This window comes from Propithecus coquereli, unplaced genomic scaffold (genome assembly GCF_000956105.1).
Source record: "Propithecus coquereli isolate 6110/MARCELLA unplaced genomic scaffold, Pcoq_1.0 Scaffold73, whole genome shotgun sequence".
Lineage (NCBI taxonomy): Eukaryota > Metazoa > Chordata > Mammalia > Primates > Indriidae > Propithecus > Propithecus coquereli.
In genome coordinates, this window is record NW_012153396.1 from 2,806,839 (window position 1) to 2,826,582 (window position 19,744).

The following is a 19,744-nucleotide window of genomic DNA, read 5'->3' on the forward strand; positions in this document are numbered from 1 at the left end:
TTTTTTTTTTTTTCCAGTTGCCCAGCTAATTTTTTCTATTTTTTAGTGGAGACGGGTTTTATTCTTGCTCAGGCTGGTCTCCAACTCCTGACCTCAAGGTATCCTCTGGCCTTGGCCTTCCAGAGTGCTGGGATTACAGGCGTGAGCCACCTTGCCCAGCCAAATAACATTTTTTTTCCATAAACCCCTGGAGAGTAAGAATCTGACGTGATGTCCCATCACCCCTAAATTCTTTGATGTGTATTTCCTACAAACTGGAACATGCTTCTATATAACCCAATAATAGCCATCAGAATAAGGAAATTAATATTGGTGCATTATTGTCCTCTAATCCAGAGGCCCCATTCAAATTTCTCTAGAAATCTCAATAAATGTCCTGTATAGCAAAAAGATCTAGTCCAGAATCACATGTTGCATTTAGTTGTCATGTCTCTTTAGTCTCCTTTAGTTTGGAGTGAGGATTATAGGCCGGTTATTTTATAGAATGTTTTTCAGATTGAGTTTTTCTGATGTTTTCTCATGATCAGTTCCAGGTTAGGTATCTGACAGGAATATCACAGAGGTGATGCTGTGTTTTTATTGCATACCATTAGTTGACACATGATTTTAATTTGTTTCATTATTGGTGATTTTAATGTTAATCACTTGATTAAGATGTCAGTCAGGCTTTTTTCCCCACTGTAAAGTTACTTTCCTTCTCTTTAATGATTAAGTATTTTGTGGGGAGGTATTATATCATTATTAGAGTCAGGGATTTCTACTAAAGTGGCTTATTATATTAGTTATCTATTATTACATAACAAATTACCACAAATTCAATGGCTTATAATAACACAAAACACATATTTATTCATATTTTTGGGGGGATTTATAAGTGAGTTATATTGAACCTTTAAATGGCAAATAGTTATTATAATAAATGCTCCCCAAATACATAGAAAAATGAAAACTTCATAATTATTTGTAAGTTTTCATGAGCCCCCCAATATTTCCGAGTGCCAACTCCTAAACTGATGGCATACTATACCCTGGTAGTAGTTTAGGCCTCTTCTAGAATTTTCTCACATCTGTGTTTCCTGCCAAATATATATATTTTTTCTTTTGTTTTTCCCTGGCTCTATTGCAGTATAATCAGCAAATAAAAATTATATTTAAGGTGTACAATGATGTTTTTGTGTACATATTCATTATGAAATGATTTTCACAAGCCAATTAATATATCCATAACCTAACATACATATAATACCTCAGAGTTTCTTTGTGTCAGGAGTCTGGGCACAGCTGACCATGGTCTTTGCTGCAGGATCTCTCACAAGGCTGTAATCAAGGTGTCCAGAGTTGGGATTTCATTCTAAGGCTTGACTGGAGAAGAATCCACTTACAAGCTTCATGGTCATTGGCAGAATTCTTTTCTTCAAGGGCTATTGGTCTGAGAGCCTCAATTCTTAGCTGGTTGTTGACTCACACCCACCCTGAAGTTCCTTGCTACGTGGACTGCTACAGTATGATCACTTCATCAGACCATGCAAGCCAAGAAGGCAATAGAGTCTGTCAGCAAGGTGAAGTTACAGTCTTAATGTAACCTAATCACAAATGGCATCCCATCACCTTTGTCATAGTCTCTTAGCTAGAAGCAGGGTACTAGGCTATCCCACACTCAAGGGAATGGGCTTATGCAAGAGTATGAATACCAGGAGGTGGGAATTATTGGGGGGCATGTTAGAGCTTGCTTGCCACAGTTGTAATTCATTATTATTTTCATTATTTAGTTTGATGTTCAAATTGTCCCAGATTTAGCTTGTCTCAGCCTTGCATTCTGGCCCCCTATGTCATTTTGACATGTCTCCACCATTCTTTGAGCCTTGAAGAAGATATTCCAAGCTCATCTTAAACTTTCCCATCCAAGCCCTGGAATCTGCCATTGTTCTAAGGGGCTCTGGTTCCTTTTAATGGTGAGTAGTACTTTGAATCATTAGAGTACTGCCCATTTCTGGGCATTACTGTTGCTCCCAGGCCCTCTCATTTAATAGATCTAGAGGGGAAGAGAGAGAGAGAGAATATATGTGTGCATATATACATGCAAATTTCTTGCTATATATTGTAAGCTTTGAGCTCACAACAACATCTTCTAGTTCAGCAAAATAGTATTAATATTTATTCTAGCTTTCTGTTATAACTCCTTCTGATTATGAGAAACCTAGCTTTTATTATCCTCAATATTTGGTCTATCACCTTTATTTGGTCAATCCTCCTGTATAAACCATCTCCTATTGTTCACACATCTCTCTCTCCATTTCCCACCCCATACTTCACATGCATGCTTTCCTCACCCTTTTGGGATCTGACAGATTGCACTGGGCTGCCCCTTCCACCCTCCTTACCCCATTGGGTCTAAAACTCTGCTGGACCACTACCCCTCCTTCCCTTAATGCATACCTTCTTATGCCCACGTGGGGAACCCTCACCTATTCCCCCACCCCCCGCCCACCATGGGTGCACACCCTCATCATCCTGCTCCCTGCTGTTGTTCCAGTTCCTATGTGGGAGCCTTCCTTAATCCACTAGGGCTCTATCACCCCCTGGGGGCTGATTTTCCCCTGTCACTCTACCTAGGCCCTGAAACTTTATGCCAGGCCCCTTGTCCCCTCAGGGCCACCCTTCTCATACTATTTGGTCTCCAAAAGCCTGTATTGGGCCACTGTAGCCACTCCTGCCATTCAGCTTGATGCCTACTTAGCCTGTACTCACCTAATAGCTGTTGAACTGAATTGTTCAGGTAGGAAAAGAGAAGAGGGAGAGGTATCAATTAAATTTTACTTTGAAAAAAACTCACTAGTATTTGTATAGCAAATGCTTTTAACCTAATGTGTTACGACTTATACAGTATTCAGTTACTCCCACATCTGTGTAATTATTACAGGTTTATATCCAAACTTTCATGCCATATTTTTACTTACATTCTAGACATTTACTGTCACCTCAAAATCATGATTTCTGAACTTATCTACCCCCACACCCAAACTAATTTCAGTTTACCAATGGCTGTCACTGCCACTACTATTTTTCTAGTCATTTAAGTTTGAAATCTTGAGTTGTTTCTGACTCATCTCCCTTCTTTCCTTATAGTCAGTGAATGAGTCCTGTTGATCCTTCTTTTGATGTACATTTGTCATCTTCGTGGCCATTACTTTGATGATGCAACAGCCTCTTGGGTGGCCTCCTTTCTTTAGTTTCTATAGTCATTCCAGTGCCCCTAAACCATATTTGGCTCCCCGTTTCTAAATAAACAAGATAACTCCATGTCTGACTTTTTAAGTGCCATTTTAATGTAATACTGTCTGTCCTAGGTAGTCAGAATATCTAGTTTTGAATCCCATCTTTGCTACTAAGTACCCATCAACTTTTGGTAATTTATTTAACCTCTTTGTGTCTTAGGTTACACAGGTGAATAAGATAATGATTTGTGAAAGAGCTTTATCCAACACGTACCTTCCAGTCTAGTTAGAGCAGAGTCAGTAGTGTAACCAGTGAGTATTATTTTGTCTGTATTCTCATAACATAAGCATGCAATGCTTCCTTACTTTTCTCTGATATGTAGTTGTCACTGATCTCTCACCATTAAACACACATTTATTGAATGTCTACTGTTACGAGACACTGGAGATAAAAAACAGTAAGACATGAATCATATCTCTGAGGAATACAACTGCTAGAGGAGGCAAATGTATAATTAACTTATATACGGTAACAAGTGCTACAATAAAATTAAAGCCTGTGACTGAACTTTTCTAAATATTAGAAAATTAAACTAAACTTATAGCAGCTATCATCTAACATAATTTAGTATGTTATTATATTTTTCTTGGTAGTTACTGTTTGTTAGTAATTAGTCTCCCTAAAATAGAGTGTAAACTTCTTGAGAGCAGGTCTTTGAAGGGGTGAGTCATGGATTTTGGAGACAAACACATTGGGATTATTTCTGCCATTGCCATTTAGTCATTGTAACGTCTCTGAACTCGAGTTTACTCTCCTGTTAAAGTGGAAATACTATTAATAATAACTCTTTGACAAGGTTGTAATGCTTAAACGAAATAATGTGTTTAAGGGATCTAGTATAATGCCTGGCAAATAATTCATGCCTGATAAACTGTAGTTCTCCTTTCCTTGTGCTCCACTGGTGTCCACTCTGGTAATGAAAAATAAATATTTGATTGGTAGATGACTTTATTGATTCCATGGTTTGTAGTTCATAATGGCTTCCCAGAACATTTTGAAATGCAAGTGGCATTCATGGAAGCCTGTTTTTGGTAATGATGCCACTTTATATTTTTTTCTTTTGCACTTTGCAGCTTTTAGAACCCTTATTTTAGTTTTGTCACAACCTTATGCAGTAAGGCTGGGCATATATGATTATCCTATGTGACAGGTGGGAGTTTTATTTTTGAAGTGAACTAAGCTGGGAGTCTTAAGAGGCAACCATTGAATTTGTATAGGTAGAGTCTGAAAGTATTACATGGCCTATGTAATACTGTAGTTCTTTCTGAATTTTTTAGTTGATACAGTATTGAAAAGGGAATTCTTCTATTCCATGGCTTAAGGATACATAAACTCTCAGTGCAGCAATCTTTTTATTGTTGATTATTATAGCTTCTATTACTCCTAGAAGTTGACCAACAGGGACCTGAGTTCAGGAGATTTTGTCATTCAGCTTTCATATAATAAATGCTGAGGCCAGCCCCTTGCCTGCAGGGCCCTCTATCAGTGAAGAGAATCTGTGACATTACTTCAGGCAGCCAAGTGTAGGGGGAGGAGTGGAGATTTTCACTGTTCTCTGTGTAAATGAATTTGTGCCATTGAACCTGATGGGCACTAGATACTATATTCTTTTTGAAGCACTGGAGGCCCTTTGTTGCAACATTTTAATATTTTTTTCTGATTCTTTCGAGTAGTAGAAAACATGTTCAGGCCTTTCTTAAATTGCCCAACGTTCTGTATGCTTTTAAAAAGCTGATGGGCCAGGCGCGGTGGCTCACGCCTGTAATCCTAGCACTCTGGGAGGCTGAGGCAGGTGGATTGCTCAAGGTCAGGAGTTCGAGACCAGCCTGAGCAAGAGCGAGACTCCCATCTCTACTGAAAAATAGAAAGAAATGATCTGGACAACTAAAAAAATATATAGAGAGAAAAAATTAGCCGGGCATGGTGGCGCATGCCTGTAGTCCCAGCTACTCGGGAGGCTGAGGCAGAAGGATTGCTTGAGCCCAGTAGTTTGAGGTTGCTGTGAGCTAGGCTGACACCATGGCACTCACCCTAGCCCGGGCAACAAAGCGAGACTCTGTCTCAAAAAAAAAAAAAAAAAAAAAAAAGCTGATGAAGTCATGCAATTGGGTAATAACAATTTTAATATATTATTAGTCTTCAACTTTCTTTGATTTTGCAAAGGAGAGTCAATTGGGGTGAGGTTAGGTGGGAACTGAGCTGAAGAAACTAATATGTGTTGTGCAGGGAGGGATTTGTGTAGGATGCAAGCACATCTATTAACTAAACTTTGTTGTAGCTTTGAGATCTCATTTAAGGAGTAGGTGATTCACAAGTTCTTTAGCAGTTAATATAAGTTAAATATTTAAACATGAGAATATAGTTGCTAGATTGTAGCTTAGTTTAGAACCTGCTTTTTTTTAATCAAAAATTTTTTCTAAGCGTAGAAAGAAAATACTAGGAATTTGAATATAATTTGGAAGGAGAAACAGCAACAGCAGCCTAAACTTTAAGTAGAAAACTATGTGCTTTTTGGGTATTTTAAAGGTAAATTTTAAAGGGCATTATTTATTAAATGTTGAAGGATAAAAAAAGTCTTATATCTTTGTCAGAAATTCACCTATCAGAATGGCCCGGAAAATATACAGAATGCATAAGGATAGTGAACAAAATAGTAGTCCTTTCCACTGTTACTTATTGCCCAAATTTCGTTTGATTTTCCCCTTCATTTAGAAAATATTCCTAAATGTGAAGATAAAAGGGAAAAAGGTAGAGTAAAAGTTATAGCCTACTCCATTTATTTTGTAATTATATTTTTTCCTCAGTGCTTTTAAGTGGCATTTACCAGTATGGCTAGGATTAATTGTTATAATTCAAACCAATTTGAAAATTAGTTTTTAAATTGAGCCATAATATGTAAAATCTTATGGTAATGTGCAGATCTGACTATATTCAAGTGCAGTTTTCATACCTACACCAATTGACTTGTAATAATCGGGAATGCATCCTCTGTGTGGTGTTTGCAAGTTAATGCTATTTTGGAAACCACACTGGTATGTCTATCTAGTATCTTTCCTGGGTGTATGTGGCTCATTATTGATTATAATTTTATTTTGGAATTTTAGTTTAAGGGAGTAGAATAAGCCCTTTCAGATTCTTAGTCATTAGGAGTTTTGATGGAGGATAGGGATGAATGAATGAGGAACAGCTCAGAATGAGTAACAGTAAGGAAACTCAGATAATAATTTATCAAGTACATATTACAAAAGTAACACAGATTCTTATGTAAAATGGAAAAGACAAATTATTCATAAGAGGAATGCCTTAAAAACTTACAAAGGAACATTCACAAATACAAATAAATATGCATATTTTAATAAAAAAAAGGAGTCCCAAGTCTGTGGATGAAGGCTTCCGATTAGCTTCTAGACTCAACTGTGTTGTACATCATGCAGGGGTGGCTTCAATATGGCTAAAAGTATATGGGCCACCTGCCCCCTTCTGAAGGGAAGAGGGAGAAGTGACAAACCATCTTTCAGTGTGTCCTCCATTTTCTCCCATTATTTCCTTTTTCTTCTTTGGTATTTCCATACTCCTTTTCCCCCCTCCCATTTATCTTTCTTGTTTTTCTCAAATTCAGTACTTCGGAATGACTATAGAGGTTCTTCTATCCATACATACCCACAACTTTAGCCAGCTGCTTAATAATGTACATTGTCTCTCATTGCCCATGAGAGATACTCATAACAATGGATTTCTTTTGCATTAAGGATTTTTAATATAGAAGAATTAAACTTTAGAGGATTTCACTAGGATGTAAGTTACATGAAGACAGGGATTTTTATGATATATACATTTTTTTTTTTTTGGTCTGTTGTTCTAGTCCTAGTGCCCAGAAATAGTACCTATGACAAGGAAGGCATTCAATAAATATTTATTGAATAAACGATTAAAACATTAGCTTTACGTGGCTGGGAGCGATGGCTTACACCTGTAATTCTAGCAGGACTCTGGGAAGCATAAGTGGGAGGATCACTTAAGGCCAAGAGTTCAAGACCAACCTGAGCAACAACAACAACAAAAAAATAGAAAAAAAATTAGAAAAAAATTAGCTGGGCACAGTGGTGCATGTGTATAGTCCCAGCTGCTTGGAAGCCTGAGGTAGCAGAATCACTTGAGCCCAGGAATTTGATGTTGCAGTGAGCTATGATGACACCACTGTGCTCTAGTCCATGTAACAGAGCAAGACTCTGTCTCAAAAGAAAAAAAAATTAGCCTTAAAAAAACTTCAATGTCATGTACTTAGAAATTATTTTAGCAAAGCATTCTTGATGCTTCCACTGTAGAACAGCAGTTGAACAGTGTTTCTCAAGGGGAAGGAAGCTTTTTTTACCCTGTTTTCCTCATTCTCTTCTTTTGCCTTTTTCCTGTATGAGAATCTCTGCTATTAATACTAAGAACCACTGGAAGAGACTAAAATTAGTATACATAATTTTAAGGAGTTATAGAGGAAATGGCAGATGTGGATTGGTAGAGTGAGAGGGAGAAGGCAATTACAAGTTTAAAGGAGTAGGAGTAAGATGAGAATTTGGGCAAAATATCAATGTTATATTAATATTAAATATTAGCTAGAGTGCCAGGGTCAATTGGAAGGACAGAGAAGGTGAGTTGACATAGGCAGCAGGGAAATATTCAGATTGATAGAGTGCTTAGATTTCATACAGCAGATAGGAGAGCCATTATGAATTATTGATGAAAGTGACATGAAAAGAAAGTGAAGACAATTATTTATTGTATTTAGCTGCTGTTTGTAAAATGGATTGTAGCTTGAGGTGAAGAAACGTTGGAAACAGTGAACAAAGTTGGGAGGTTGTTGTAGTAGTTCAAAGCAGCTTACCTGTTTTACTTGGTATGTTATCCAGCAGTGCCTTTAGTAGATACCTTTCTTTTGAAGCCTGATATCTACTTTATGACCTGGGGATGGATGGGGCAGGAGGAAGAGTTCCGTACTAGAAAGCAATAGGCCAGGATTCTAGTCCGTACTTCTTTACTGTATAAATTCATGATCATGGACAAATACCAGTTTCTCCTGGGTTTCAATTGCCTAAACTATAAAATGAGAATAATGATCTGAAAGCAGGGGTCCAGGTCAGATCAATTTTTGGAATTCTTTGCAGCCCTTTATCCTTTTGTCAACTATAAAAGGTGTCAACAATGAATACCACATTTTGCTTCCGGGTATTAATTCCTACAACTGTAGTGTTCTAAGAAGGAAAAAAACCTATGATATTAAATATTTCAAAATCTGTAATTTAAAGTTTAATGTTACCCATATTGACCAGTGTATTTAAAAATATGTATTCCTGTTTTTATATGTGCTCTGATTAGGTAATTAGTTTTTTGGTTATTATTAGACTGTAATTTAAAGTTTAATGTTACCCATATTGACCAGTATATTTAAAAATATGTATTCCTGTTTTTATATGTGCTCTGATTAGGTAATTAGTTTTTTGGTTATTATTAGACTGTAACAGCACTCTCAAGTTGATGGGACAAAACTTGAGTCTCGTACTTTTAGAGAAACATGAATAATGTAAAAGTTGTTATGAAATGTATATTGTCTTATAAGCTATAGGTGCAATAACACCAATATTGTTTATATAGAGTTACTAGAAATTGTACTTTCTACCTTTTTTTCCTACTTAATTCTCTCTCCTCTATATATACACATTTGCATGTACTTTTTTTTTTTGTTTAGAAAGTTTTAATACCAGCAGCTTTTTGAGTTTCCTCTCTCTCTCTCTCTCTCTCTCTCTCTCTCTCTCTTTTTCTCTATGTCCCTGTCTCTCTTTTTTTCTTTGTTGTTTTCCCTTCTGTTTGGATTGTTTCTTGCCCCACCCCCACTTTAATCCATCTGGAAAGATGAAGAGGCAGCTGCTATGGTAACTGTGCATTTTGGTTAATGAATAGCAGTCTAACAAGATACATAAAACACATGCAAACTGTTCAGAGTTGGTTGCTGTCAAAGCCATAGGGATACCATACTTTTTCTTTTCCTTCTTAAGAAAAAAAAAAACTTACTTTCCTATAGTATTTTGTGTTCTATTATAGTTTACTATTCCTAATAATTGTAATGCTATGGTGAACTGTATTCCTCTTTCTACTTAGTCTGTACCATATTTCACCCTGTGGTGAATTTATGGGAAATGAGTTGAGGTATACAGAAGAAAAAGAATTGATCAATTGGATTAAGAAGTAGATTTCCTTTAGACTCATACGTACAAGAATAGGGACAAAAATTTCGCCTAAAAATTTGGTTTTTTTGACCTATAACTTCCTTTTTACCCCTTGCTTTTTGGCCACTAGTGCCCCTTTGCGTTTCTCTCTGGGGTTATAATCTATAAGTAGTATGTTTCTTGAAGATGTTTCTGTCATAAAGGCCAGCTGCAACTGGAATATTGCGTTCAGCCAAGCCTTGAAAATTCCTGTAATCTGTGCCATCCTGTCTCATACTGTCCCATCTCATAGTTGTCCTCTCTCTGCAGTGCTCTATGCCCAGGTCTCTGTGGCTGGGCTGCTCCAGCCTGGCGGACAGCATGCCTTCGCTGCGATGCCTGTATAACCCAGGGACTGGCGCACTCACAGCTTTCCAGGTACTTTCTCTGTCTCTGTGGGTTATTTGCGGGCATTAGCGTGTGTGTGTCTAATTCATTAGTATGTCCCTCCTCCTTTCCCATGCTTTACTTATATTCACCTTTTCTCCTATATATTGCCTATATTTCACATCACTCAATATTCGTTTAAAGATTAATTTTTAATGTAGGTCCAGAATGATCCACTCTTAAGACATTTTTATTATGATTGGTTTGCTAAAATTGACATAGCATAATTTGGCTGTTGGTTTTTATATCTAGTAGAAGTGTGATAGTAATCTCAATAAATAGCAATTCAATATGTAATGTTCTGGACCTACATAAAGCCAATTAATGTAATCAGTTGCCTGTGCATCTTTTTTTTTTTTTTTTTTTAACAATTACTGAAAATATAAAGTGCTCTTTTCAGAGTATCTCCTGGTTATTATACTACTATATATATTTTTCTATAAACTGTTTTATTTATATCTTGATTAATGGTTCTAGTTTCAAGGTGAAAAGGCCTTTGAGACCTTTGGGTACAATATTCCGCTGGAGACAGTCCAGCTGGTCTTGCATGGATTGATGGATTCTAGTTCCCCTCAGTCTTTCTTAGAGGCCAGGAGTTCAGTTCTAGGATGTGAGAGAAAACTATAGAAGAAGAAAATGGAAAATTGTAGACAAAAATGTAAGAAAAAGCTTGGTGCCCATTGCTTACAGATTAGGGTAATCTAATATATACTATGTGGTAGTTTTCTTGCCAGAGTGTTATCTATCCACCTCAGTTATTTGGAATTTGTGCTTGGCATTTATAGTAATACACACCAAATTAGTTTTTAAATTTGTCTTTAACATATGTAGTTCACATTCTATTTAGAAGAATTTTGAAGACAAGCAGTAAGTAGCAGAATGCTTATGACTAAGTCTTATTTAAAAAGGGGGAGCTTAAGGCCGGGCGCGGTGGCTCACGCCTGTAATCCTAGCACTCTGGGAGGCCGAGGCGGGTGGATCGCTCAAGGTCAGGAGTTCAAGACCAGCCTAAGCAAGAGCAAGACCCCATCTCTACTAAAAATAGAAAGAAATTATTTGGACAACGAAAAATCTATATAGAAAAAATTAGCCGGGCATGGTGCTGCATGCCTGTAGTCCCAGCTACTCGGGAGACTGAAGCAGTAGGATTGCTCGAGCCCAGGAGTTTGAGGTTGCTGTGAGCTAAGCTGACGCCACGGCACTCTACTCCAGGCAACAGAGTGAGACTCTGTCTCAAAAAAAAAAAGGGGGCGGGGAGCTTAAGTATTCCATATTCCTGACCTGTACTAACAGTTGCTAGTCTTTAATTGTTATTTTACTAATGATAATGGTGGAGATTTTAATTTTTTCTTTGCAAAATTTAATATTAAACTTCATTTGCTTGTACTATGAGATACAATATAGTAAAGCATGTAGGCTCTCCAGTTAGTCAAATCAAGTCTTAAGTGTTGTCTTTGTCACTGGTGGTATGATCTTGAACAAGTTGTTTCCTTATCTGTAAATGTATACTATAGTAAGGGTATGCAGTAATGGTTCCTGCTTTTATCATCATCATTGTTAAACATGATTGTTATTATTAGAGAGTATTGATGTCCAGAGAGTGTCTATTTCATGAGTGAAATTTCTCATGTTTTTTTTCTTTTTTTTTTTTTTTTGAGACAGAGTCTCACTGTGTTGCCTGGGCTAGAGTGCTGTGGCGTCATCCTAGCTCACAGCAAACTCAAACTCCTGGGCTCAAGCGATCCTCCTGCCTCAGCCTCCCGAGTAGCTGGGACTACAGGCATGCGCCACCATGCCCGGCTAATTTTTTCTGTATAGTTTTACTTGTCCAATTAATATCTTTCTAATTTTAGTAGAGACAGGGTCTCACTCTTGCTCAGGTTGGTTTCGAACTCCTGAGCTCAAACAATCCGCCCGCCTCGGCCTCCCAGAGAGCTAGGATTACAGGCGTGAGCCACCGCGCCCGGCCCTCATGTTTTAATTATGTATCATACTGACATAGGATTCTGCCCTCGAGGAACCATAGTCTAGCCTATTGATTTTTTAACCTTTTTTGTGTTGCAGTGAGTTTAGCCAGTCTGCAAAGTCTGGGGGAACTGTAATTCCCCTACTTCAGAAAATTCCCAAAGTTGCAAAATTCCCTTGCAACTTCAGAAACCAGTTGCAAGTTTAGGGGCCTCCATGACCACTCACAAGTTTGATAATTTGCTGGAAAGGATTCAGAACTCACTGAAAGCAATTATACTCACAGTTTATTACAGGGAAAGGATACAGATTAAAAATAGCCAAAAGAAGAGACTCATACAGCAGAATCTGGAAGGAGTCCAACTGTAGAACTTACTGTCATCCTCCCTCTGTGGAGTTAGGGATGGCTTACAGCCTCCCAGCCACAGTGTGTGACAATACACACAGAGCATTACCAGCCATGAAATTCACCCAAGCCTTTGGTGTCTAGAGTTTGCATTGGGGCGCAAGCACATACTGCCCACATGGCTGACCTTTAGTTTCCAGCCCTCTTCCCATATGTAACACTAATGCCTTTAGTCTCTGTTTCTTCCTGATGTTGGAACTGATAAGGTGTGCTCAACACTTCCAACATGAATCACATTTGTCCAGTACTAAAGCTGTCAGGCAAGGAGTTGCAGGGACCTAGAGACAACCTCCTAGTAGCCAAGGACAAAGACCAGAGCTCTCTTTGGAGAAGGTTAATTCTTTACTACACAGTGATCATGCAGCCTGTTGAGAATCTGATAAGAACTATTGAACTTGGATATATAGGCAGAATTTTATTTAATAGTTATATATGATTATTATATTTGTATTGTGAAATGAGCAAGAGAGCTATTAAATCATGGCTGGGCACACTGGCTCACGCCTATAATCCTAGCACTATGGGAGGCTGAGGCAGGAGGATCGCTTGAGGCCAGGAGTTCGAGACCAGCCTGAGCGAGACACTGTCTCTACAAAAAATAGAAAAATTAGCTGGGCATGGTGGGGTGCACCTGTAGTCCCAGCTACTCAGGAGGCTGAGACAGAAGGATGGCTTGAGCCCAGGAGTTTGAGATTGCAGTGAGCTATGATAATGCCACTGCTCTCCAGCCCTGAGCAACAGCGAGACCCTGTCTCAAAAAGAAAGAAAAAAATCACATTATCTCCCAAATGGATAAATTCTATGAAGCAAATGTGCAAGAAGCTGTAAGAATATATGACAGAGGGACCTAATTTAACCTGAGGGTTGGGGTGAGGAGAGCCAGGTAATGAATGTTTAAGATCTGAAGGATGAGTAGAAATTAACAAGCCAAAAGGGAGGAGAGGGGGAGGGGGGACATTTCAGGCACAAAGAAGAGCCAGTGCAACAGCTCCAAGGACAGGTGAACCTTGTTACATTTAAGGATGCTGCTGAAAACAAGATCATTGTTTGAGACAATAAAGAAAAAAGGGAGAATGGAGTAAAAAAAAGCCTAGGGAAGCTGATCACTCAGGACTTGTGGGCCATTGAAAGTAGGTAGTCTTGATGCTAAGATTAGTAAATCACTGAAGGGATTTAAACATAAGTTTGACCTGATAAGATTTTCATTACTCTGGCTATGAGAAGATGCATTTAGATGCATTACTCTGGCTATAAGAAGGATAATTTCAGTAATTGAGGAGAGAGATGATGGCAACTTGGTTTTGGCCTCAGGAGCCCTTTGCACTCTTAAAAGTTGTTAAGTACCCTAAAGTGCTTTTGTTTAGGTGGATTTTATCTATTCATATTTACTATAGTTGAATTTAGAACGGAGAAAAATTTAAATATTTATTAATTCACTTTAACCTGTGGCATATCGTACAAATAACATTTGTATAAAAAATATATTTCCTCCCCAAAATTAAGACTGGCATTGTATTGCATTTTAAAAAATCTCCTTAATATCTGGATTAATAAAAGACAGCTGGATTTGTTTAGGTGGATTTTATCTATTCATATTTACTATAGTTGAATTTAGAACGGAGAAAAATTTAAATATTTATTAATTCACTTGAACCTGTGGCATATCGTACAAATAACATTTGTATAAAAAATATATTTCCTCCCCAAAATTAAGACTGGCATTGTATTGCATTTTAAAAAATCTCCTTAATATCTGGATTAATAAAAGACAGCTGGATTCTCATATCTGCTTTCGCATTCAATCTGCTGTGATATGTTGTTTGGGTTGAAATATATGAAGAATATCTGGCCTGGCACAGATACATAGTTTGAAAAGGGAAAGATATTTTGATACCTTCTTCAGGTAATTATAATTTCTTAAAGATTAGCTGCAGTATCGGATCTGAAACCTAATCGGTGAACTTCTGTGTTGTTATCTTAAAATCCACTGGTCTCAGTTTTTTCAACAAATCATGCTGGACCAATTGGATATCCGTATTCAAAACAATGAACCTCAACTGTGACACTATACCATATATAAAAATTAAGTTGAGATGGATCATAGACCTAAATATGAGCTAAAATATAAAACTAATAGAAAATGTGGAAGAAAAAAATCACTTGCAACTTTGGGTTAGGCAAAGATTTCTTAGATAAGACACAAAAAAAATATGAGCCCTTAAAAAATAACTGATAAATTAGGCTTCACTGTTTTGAAAACTTCTGCAAGAAAACATTTATAAGATACATACCTAATAAAACACTTGTATTCAGAATACATAAAGAACTCTTACAATAAGATAAACTACCTGATAAAATAATGGACAGCCAGGCGCAGTGGCGTACACTTATAGTCCTAGCCACTCGGGAGGCTGAGACAGGAGGCCACTGTACTTCAGGGGGTGCAACATTCTCAAAAATAAATAAATAAATGAAATAAAGTAATAGGCGAAAAATTTGAATAGATACACCACCAAAGAGTATATACAAATAGCAAATAAGCACATGAAAAGATGCACAGTATTTTGTCATCAGGGAAATGCAAATTTAAACCACAGTGAGATACGACTATTATACATTGTTACCTACATGCCGCTTCCACTCCTGGATACGGGCATGGGAATTCAGTAGACCCTAGATAGTCAATATATCCTAGCTTAATTTGAGAAATGTTGTGTTAGAAATATTCCTTGAAAGCAGAAGCAATCGCTTCTTATCTATTGACCTCCACAGTGCCCTCTTGAGTGCTTTTTAGTAGTTTGGTGCTCAGTGAATATGGATGATTTGGACTATAATTAGACAAGTCATAAAAATAATCATACATAATTAAAAATTGTACAAGTTAAAATCTTCTGAGTTGGACACCAAGGCACCAAAAAAAAAAAAATTCATATTTTTATTTGGCCTAAAGTGATCTTAAGTCTTTAGGCGAAATGAAAGGTCAGTAGGAAAGAATTCTGAACAAATTCACCATCACTATCAAGGTTTTCTCTATCTGGTCCTAATCAAAACTTAACAAATATTTATTTTAAAAAATTACCATGTCTCCTCATAAGTTACTACTTCTGGAGTATATCTGGAGAATGATTGATTTAGAGATTTTTCTGGAAGATTCGAGAATAAATTGGATGTGTGGGCCTGAATTATATTGCAGGAGTGAAATCGTGTGGCATAGGCAGAAACAAGATGCGTAAGCAACATCTTAACACAAGAAGCCCCAAAGGTCAGTGTATGGTATGGGTGATTAAGAACATGGTTCCTGGTGTCAGATTGCCTGGTATTTCAGACTGGCTTTGGTATTTTCTAGGTAAGACCTTTGTGTAAGCACTTGACCTATCTATACCTCAAGTTCCTTATCACTAAAATGGGGATAATAATAGTATCTATCTTATAGGGTTGATGTTAGGATTAAATGATTTGATTTATATTAAGTCCTTAAAACACTGTCTAGCGGATTGAGTTTTATATTATTAGGAAAAAAATACATGGAGAGGCTGGGCATGGTGGCTCATGCCTGTAATCCTAGCACTCTGGGAGGTAAAGGCAGGAGGATTGCTTGAGGCCAGGAGTTTGAAACCAGCCTTAGCAAGAGCGAAACCTCATCTCTACAAAAAATAGAAAAAATTAGCTGCTTGCTGTCTACAAGAATTAGAAAACATCAGCTGGGTGTAGTGGCATGCGCCTGTAGTCCCAGCTACTCAGGAGGCTGAGGCAGGAGAGTCACTTAAACCTAGGAGTTTGAGGTTGCAGTAGCTGTGATAATGTCACTGCACTCTAGCCAGGGTGATAGAGTGAGATTCTCTCTCAAAAAAAAAAAAAAAATGTATGAAGGACTAGGTTTGGAGGCTTCCAGTAAATACTGTTGTCTACTTTGCCATAAAACAGTATGCTAGTAAATCTTACTTTTTTTTTGAGACAGATTCTCACTCTGTTACCCTGGCTAGAGTGAGTGCCGTGGCATCAGCCCAGCTCACAGCAACCTCAAACTCCTGGGTGCCTCAGCCTCCCGAGTAGCTGGGACTACAGGCATGCGCCACCATGCCCGGCTAATTTTTTCTATATAGTTTTAGTTGTCCGATTAATTTCTTTCCATTTTTAGTAGAAACAGGGTCTCGCTCTTGCTCAGGCTGGTCTCGAACTCCTGAGCTCAAACAATCCGCCCACCTCGGGCTCCCAGAGTGCTAGGATTACAGGCATGAGACACCGCACCCGGCCTAAATCTTACTTTTTTCATAGTGCGTAGTCCAATTCTGTATTGTAAGGAAGCCTACTTACTCTTGGTTCAGGTATTGATGAGAAAATTTTGCTTTCCCAACATTGTTAGAACTATGAATATTATTTTTCTTGGCTTATCTTTAGCAAGATTATTATTATATCTTATGTAGCAAAAACAGAAGTAATGGGCTTATGTGCTGGTTTTATCCTATTAATTCAATAATTTGTTCTATGTCAGGCTCAGCATACACATGTGCTTGATATTGCTGGTTGACTAATTGGCAGAAACAGAATCTAGTACTTCCTATTCCCACTACGGGAATTGTAACAATCTTAGTACATTTGTATCTTTCTGATTTGGTTTGTATTTTTACTTGCTTAGATTTTTATTTAGATAAAATTTACATATAGTGAAATACACAGCTCTTAAGTGTACTCTTAGATGAGTTTTGACAAATGCATACATTTGTGTAACCTACCTCAATCTCAAAATATATTTAATAGAACATTTCGATAATCTGAGAAAGTTTCCTTATACTCCTTTCCAGTTAGTACATATCCCCCATGGGCAATTACTGTTCTGATTTGTCAGTCAAAACTAGTTTAGCCTGTTCTTGAACTTCATATAAATATAGTCATATAAGATACAGTCTTTTGTGTCAGTTTTCTTCCTATCAGCATAATGTTTTTGAGATTTACCCATGTTGTGTTATCAGTAGTTCTTTTTTATTGCTGAATGTATTCCATTGTTTTAGTTCACCACAATTTGTTTATACATTTGTTTATTGATAGGTATTCAGATTGTTTCCAGTTTTTTGCATATTATGAAGAAAGGTACTAAAAACAGTTTTGTGTAAATCTTTCTTGACATGTGTTTTTACTTCTCCTGGGTACATACCTAAGAGTGGAATTGCTGGGTCATAGAGTAAGTATATTTTTAACTTTAAAAGAGATAGTCAAGTAATGCTTCAAAGTTGTTTTCCCAGTAGGAATACTTATTTTTACTAATATTGACAAATGTGTTGAAGGAAATGTCTCAGTAATAGCCTCACAGCCTTTTTTTCTAAGCATCTTAAGAAATCAAAATTCTCGTAACAATAGAGAAGGAAGAACTATGGGTCCATTGCTGGATTTGTTGGATTATCCTCAGTAACTCAAATTGAAACTACAACATTGGGATAGTTTGATCATTGACATTTCAAACCACACATTTTAAGCTAGTGACAGAGAGATGCTGGAAAATTGCTCAAATAGATTCTATGAGGATATGTTTCATTTGAACATATTTTTATTTTCATTATTCCATTGGTTTATTCTGAAAAGTATATAAGTGATTAAGAGGATTTCTGTTGATTAATAGTAGGTGTGTTTTGTGGAATCATTTGCTCATCCTCAGCAAATAGTGATCTTATAATCTATAATATTAAATGAGAATGAGCAGTAGAGAGAAAGTGCTTAAAAACAGATGAATAATTAAGATCCTTTATTTTTCTTTAGATACTGAAAGAGAAATGAAATTCTAACAATAAGAATACAAGTAGATCTATATGACCTTAGCATATTTTAGGTGTTAAGCATAGCTAGTAATTTTAAGGAAGTCTTGAGCTAAGTGTTGGGGATTAAATTCAGGAGAAATAATGTATTTTATTACCTAAGAATGCTTACAAGTTGACTAAATTTTACCATATACAAAGTAAAATGTTAAAATGGAATACTGTTAGGGAAATTAAGCCTTATTCTGTATATGTATGGAATATTTAATTTTACAATTGAGATTTTAGGGGAATATGGATTATCACATTGAAGGTAAATTAACATTCAAATCCTATTACAAAATAATACCATCAGGAAAATTATCCCATGACAAAAATGTTTATGTAGCCCTAGCTGATGGCCCCTGTATTGTATATGAATAATTTCATATTATATAGCACAATTGCTATATAATAAAAATTTTAGTTATTTTTTTGTGCATGTGTTAACATTTGACCCATATTTATTCTAGCTATATCCCTTATCTTAGGGGTTTGCAGAGAGTGACAAACATGTTTTTGTTTGTTTTGTGGGGAAATTTTTTTTTGGCTTATAAAACTAATTATTGTTTATTGTGGAATATGTAAATTATGTGGTAAATATTTAAACAAGAGAGTATCACCCGTAATCCTTTCACTTTTAAGATAATTGTTATTAACATGTTAGTTACCTTTGATTTGGAATGACTTATCCATGCATGTGCACACATAGGCATGTCCAGACAATTGTTTTGTTTTTAAATATTTTTATTACCATTTTTATTATAAAATTATAAAATATAGAAATAAAAAATTGAATATTAATTATAGAAAATACAGAGAAGTAGAAAGAAGAAAGGAAATATCTTAAATGTCCTCCCAGATATTACCATTTCAGTGATACTTAGTACTTTCTGAATCTCACCTGTATCATATTCTTGCTCAAATTCTACAGTCATCAGTTGGTAACACTGATTTTGGTTACTGTTATCTCTTGGACAGTTGTGCACATTTAAATTGAACAAAGTTTGAACTTAGCTTATATCCCACCACCACTTCCCTCTCATACGATTCTTAGCCATTTCAAATTTTGCAGTTCCCCGAAGGTGCAGCGTTCTCTTATGCATCTGTGTCTTTGCATATCCTGTGCTCCCTACCTGGAGAGCCTTATCCTAAACATCTATCTTCCCTTATCCCCTCCCTGCTTTTATCTACCTGGCTAATTCCTAATCTTCAAGATTCAGCTCAAGTTGAGCTAGGATAAAAGCTCTCCCTGATATTTACTTTCTTTGCCTGAAACTAGTCAGAGCATCTGTACCCAGAGCAAGGAATAGGTACCTCTGTCATAGCACTGATAAGCTATTGTAATTGTGTATTTGTCTCTCTCCCTTATTAGACTGTGAGTTTCTTGAGGGCAGGACTATGTTTTGTTCATTTCATATTTCCAGTGCAAAGTGTAATATTTGATACTTTTTCTGAATTAATGAATGGATAGACTTAGATAATTTGAAGAAAAGTATCAAATACCATGTATGTTGTAGAGGAAAGCATTGAATTGCTGAATACACACAAATGTTCTGTATTCAAAAAGAAATCATGATAATCAACCATTCCAAAGACCACACATTTACATGGAAAAGAGAAAAACATGCTGAGTCTGATTTGTGAGCACTCCTCAAATTTTATACATT

The 19,744-nt window shown here is 36.7% G+C and overlaps 1 protein-coding gene across 1 annotated transcript in view; it reads left to right on the forward strand.

Annotated features, from left to right (window-relative positions):
• Positions 1-19,744, forward strand: part of BTRC (beta-transducin repeat containing E3 ubiquitin protein ligase) — a 183,292-nt gene that overhangs the window by 43,310 nt on the left and 120,238 nt on the right. Inside the window, exon 2 of the mRNA XM_012661758.1 lies at positions 9,801-9,908. Within this exon, the coding sequence (XP_012517212.1) occupies positions 9,801-9,908 (108 nt within the window). The remainder of the gene's footprint in view (positions 1-9,800; positions 9,909-19,744) is intronic.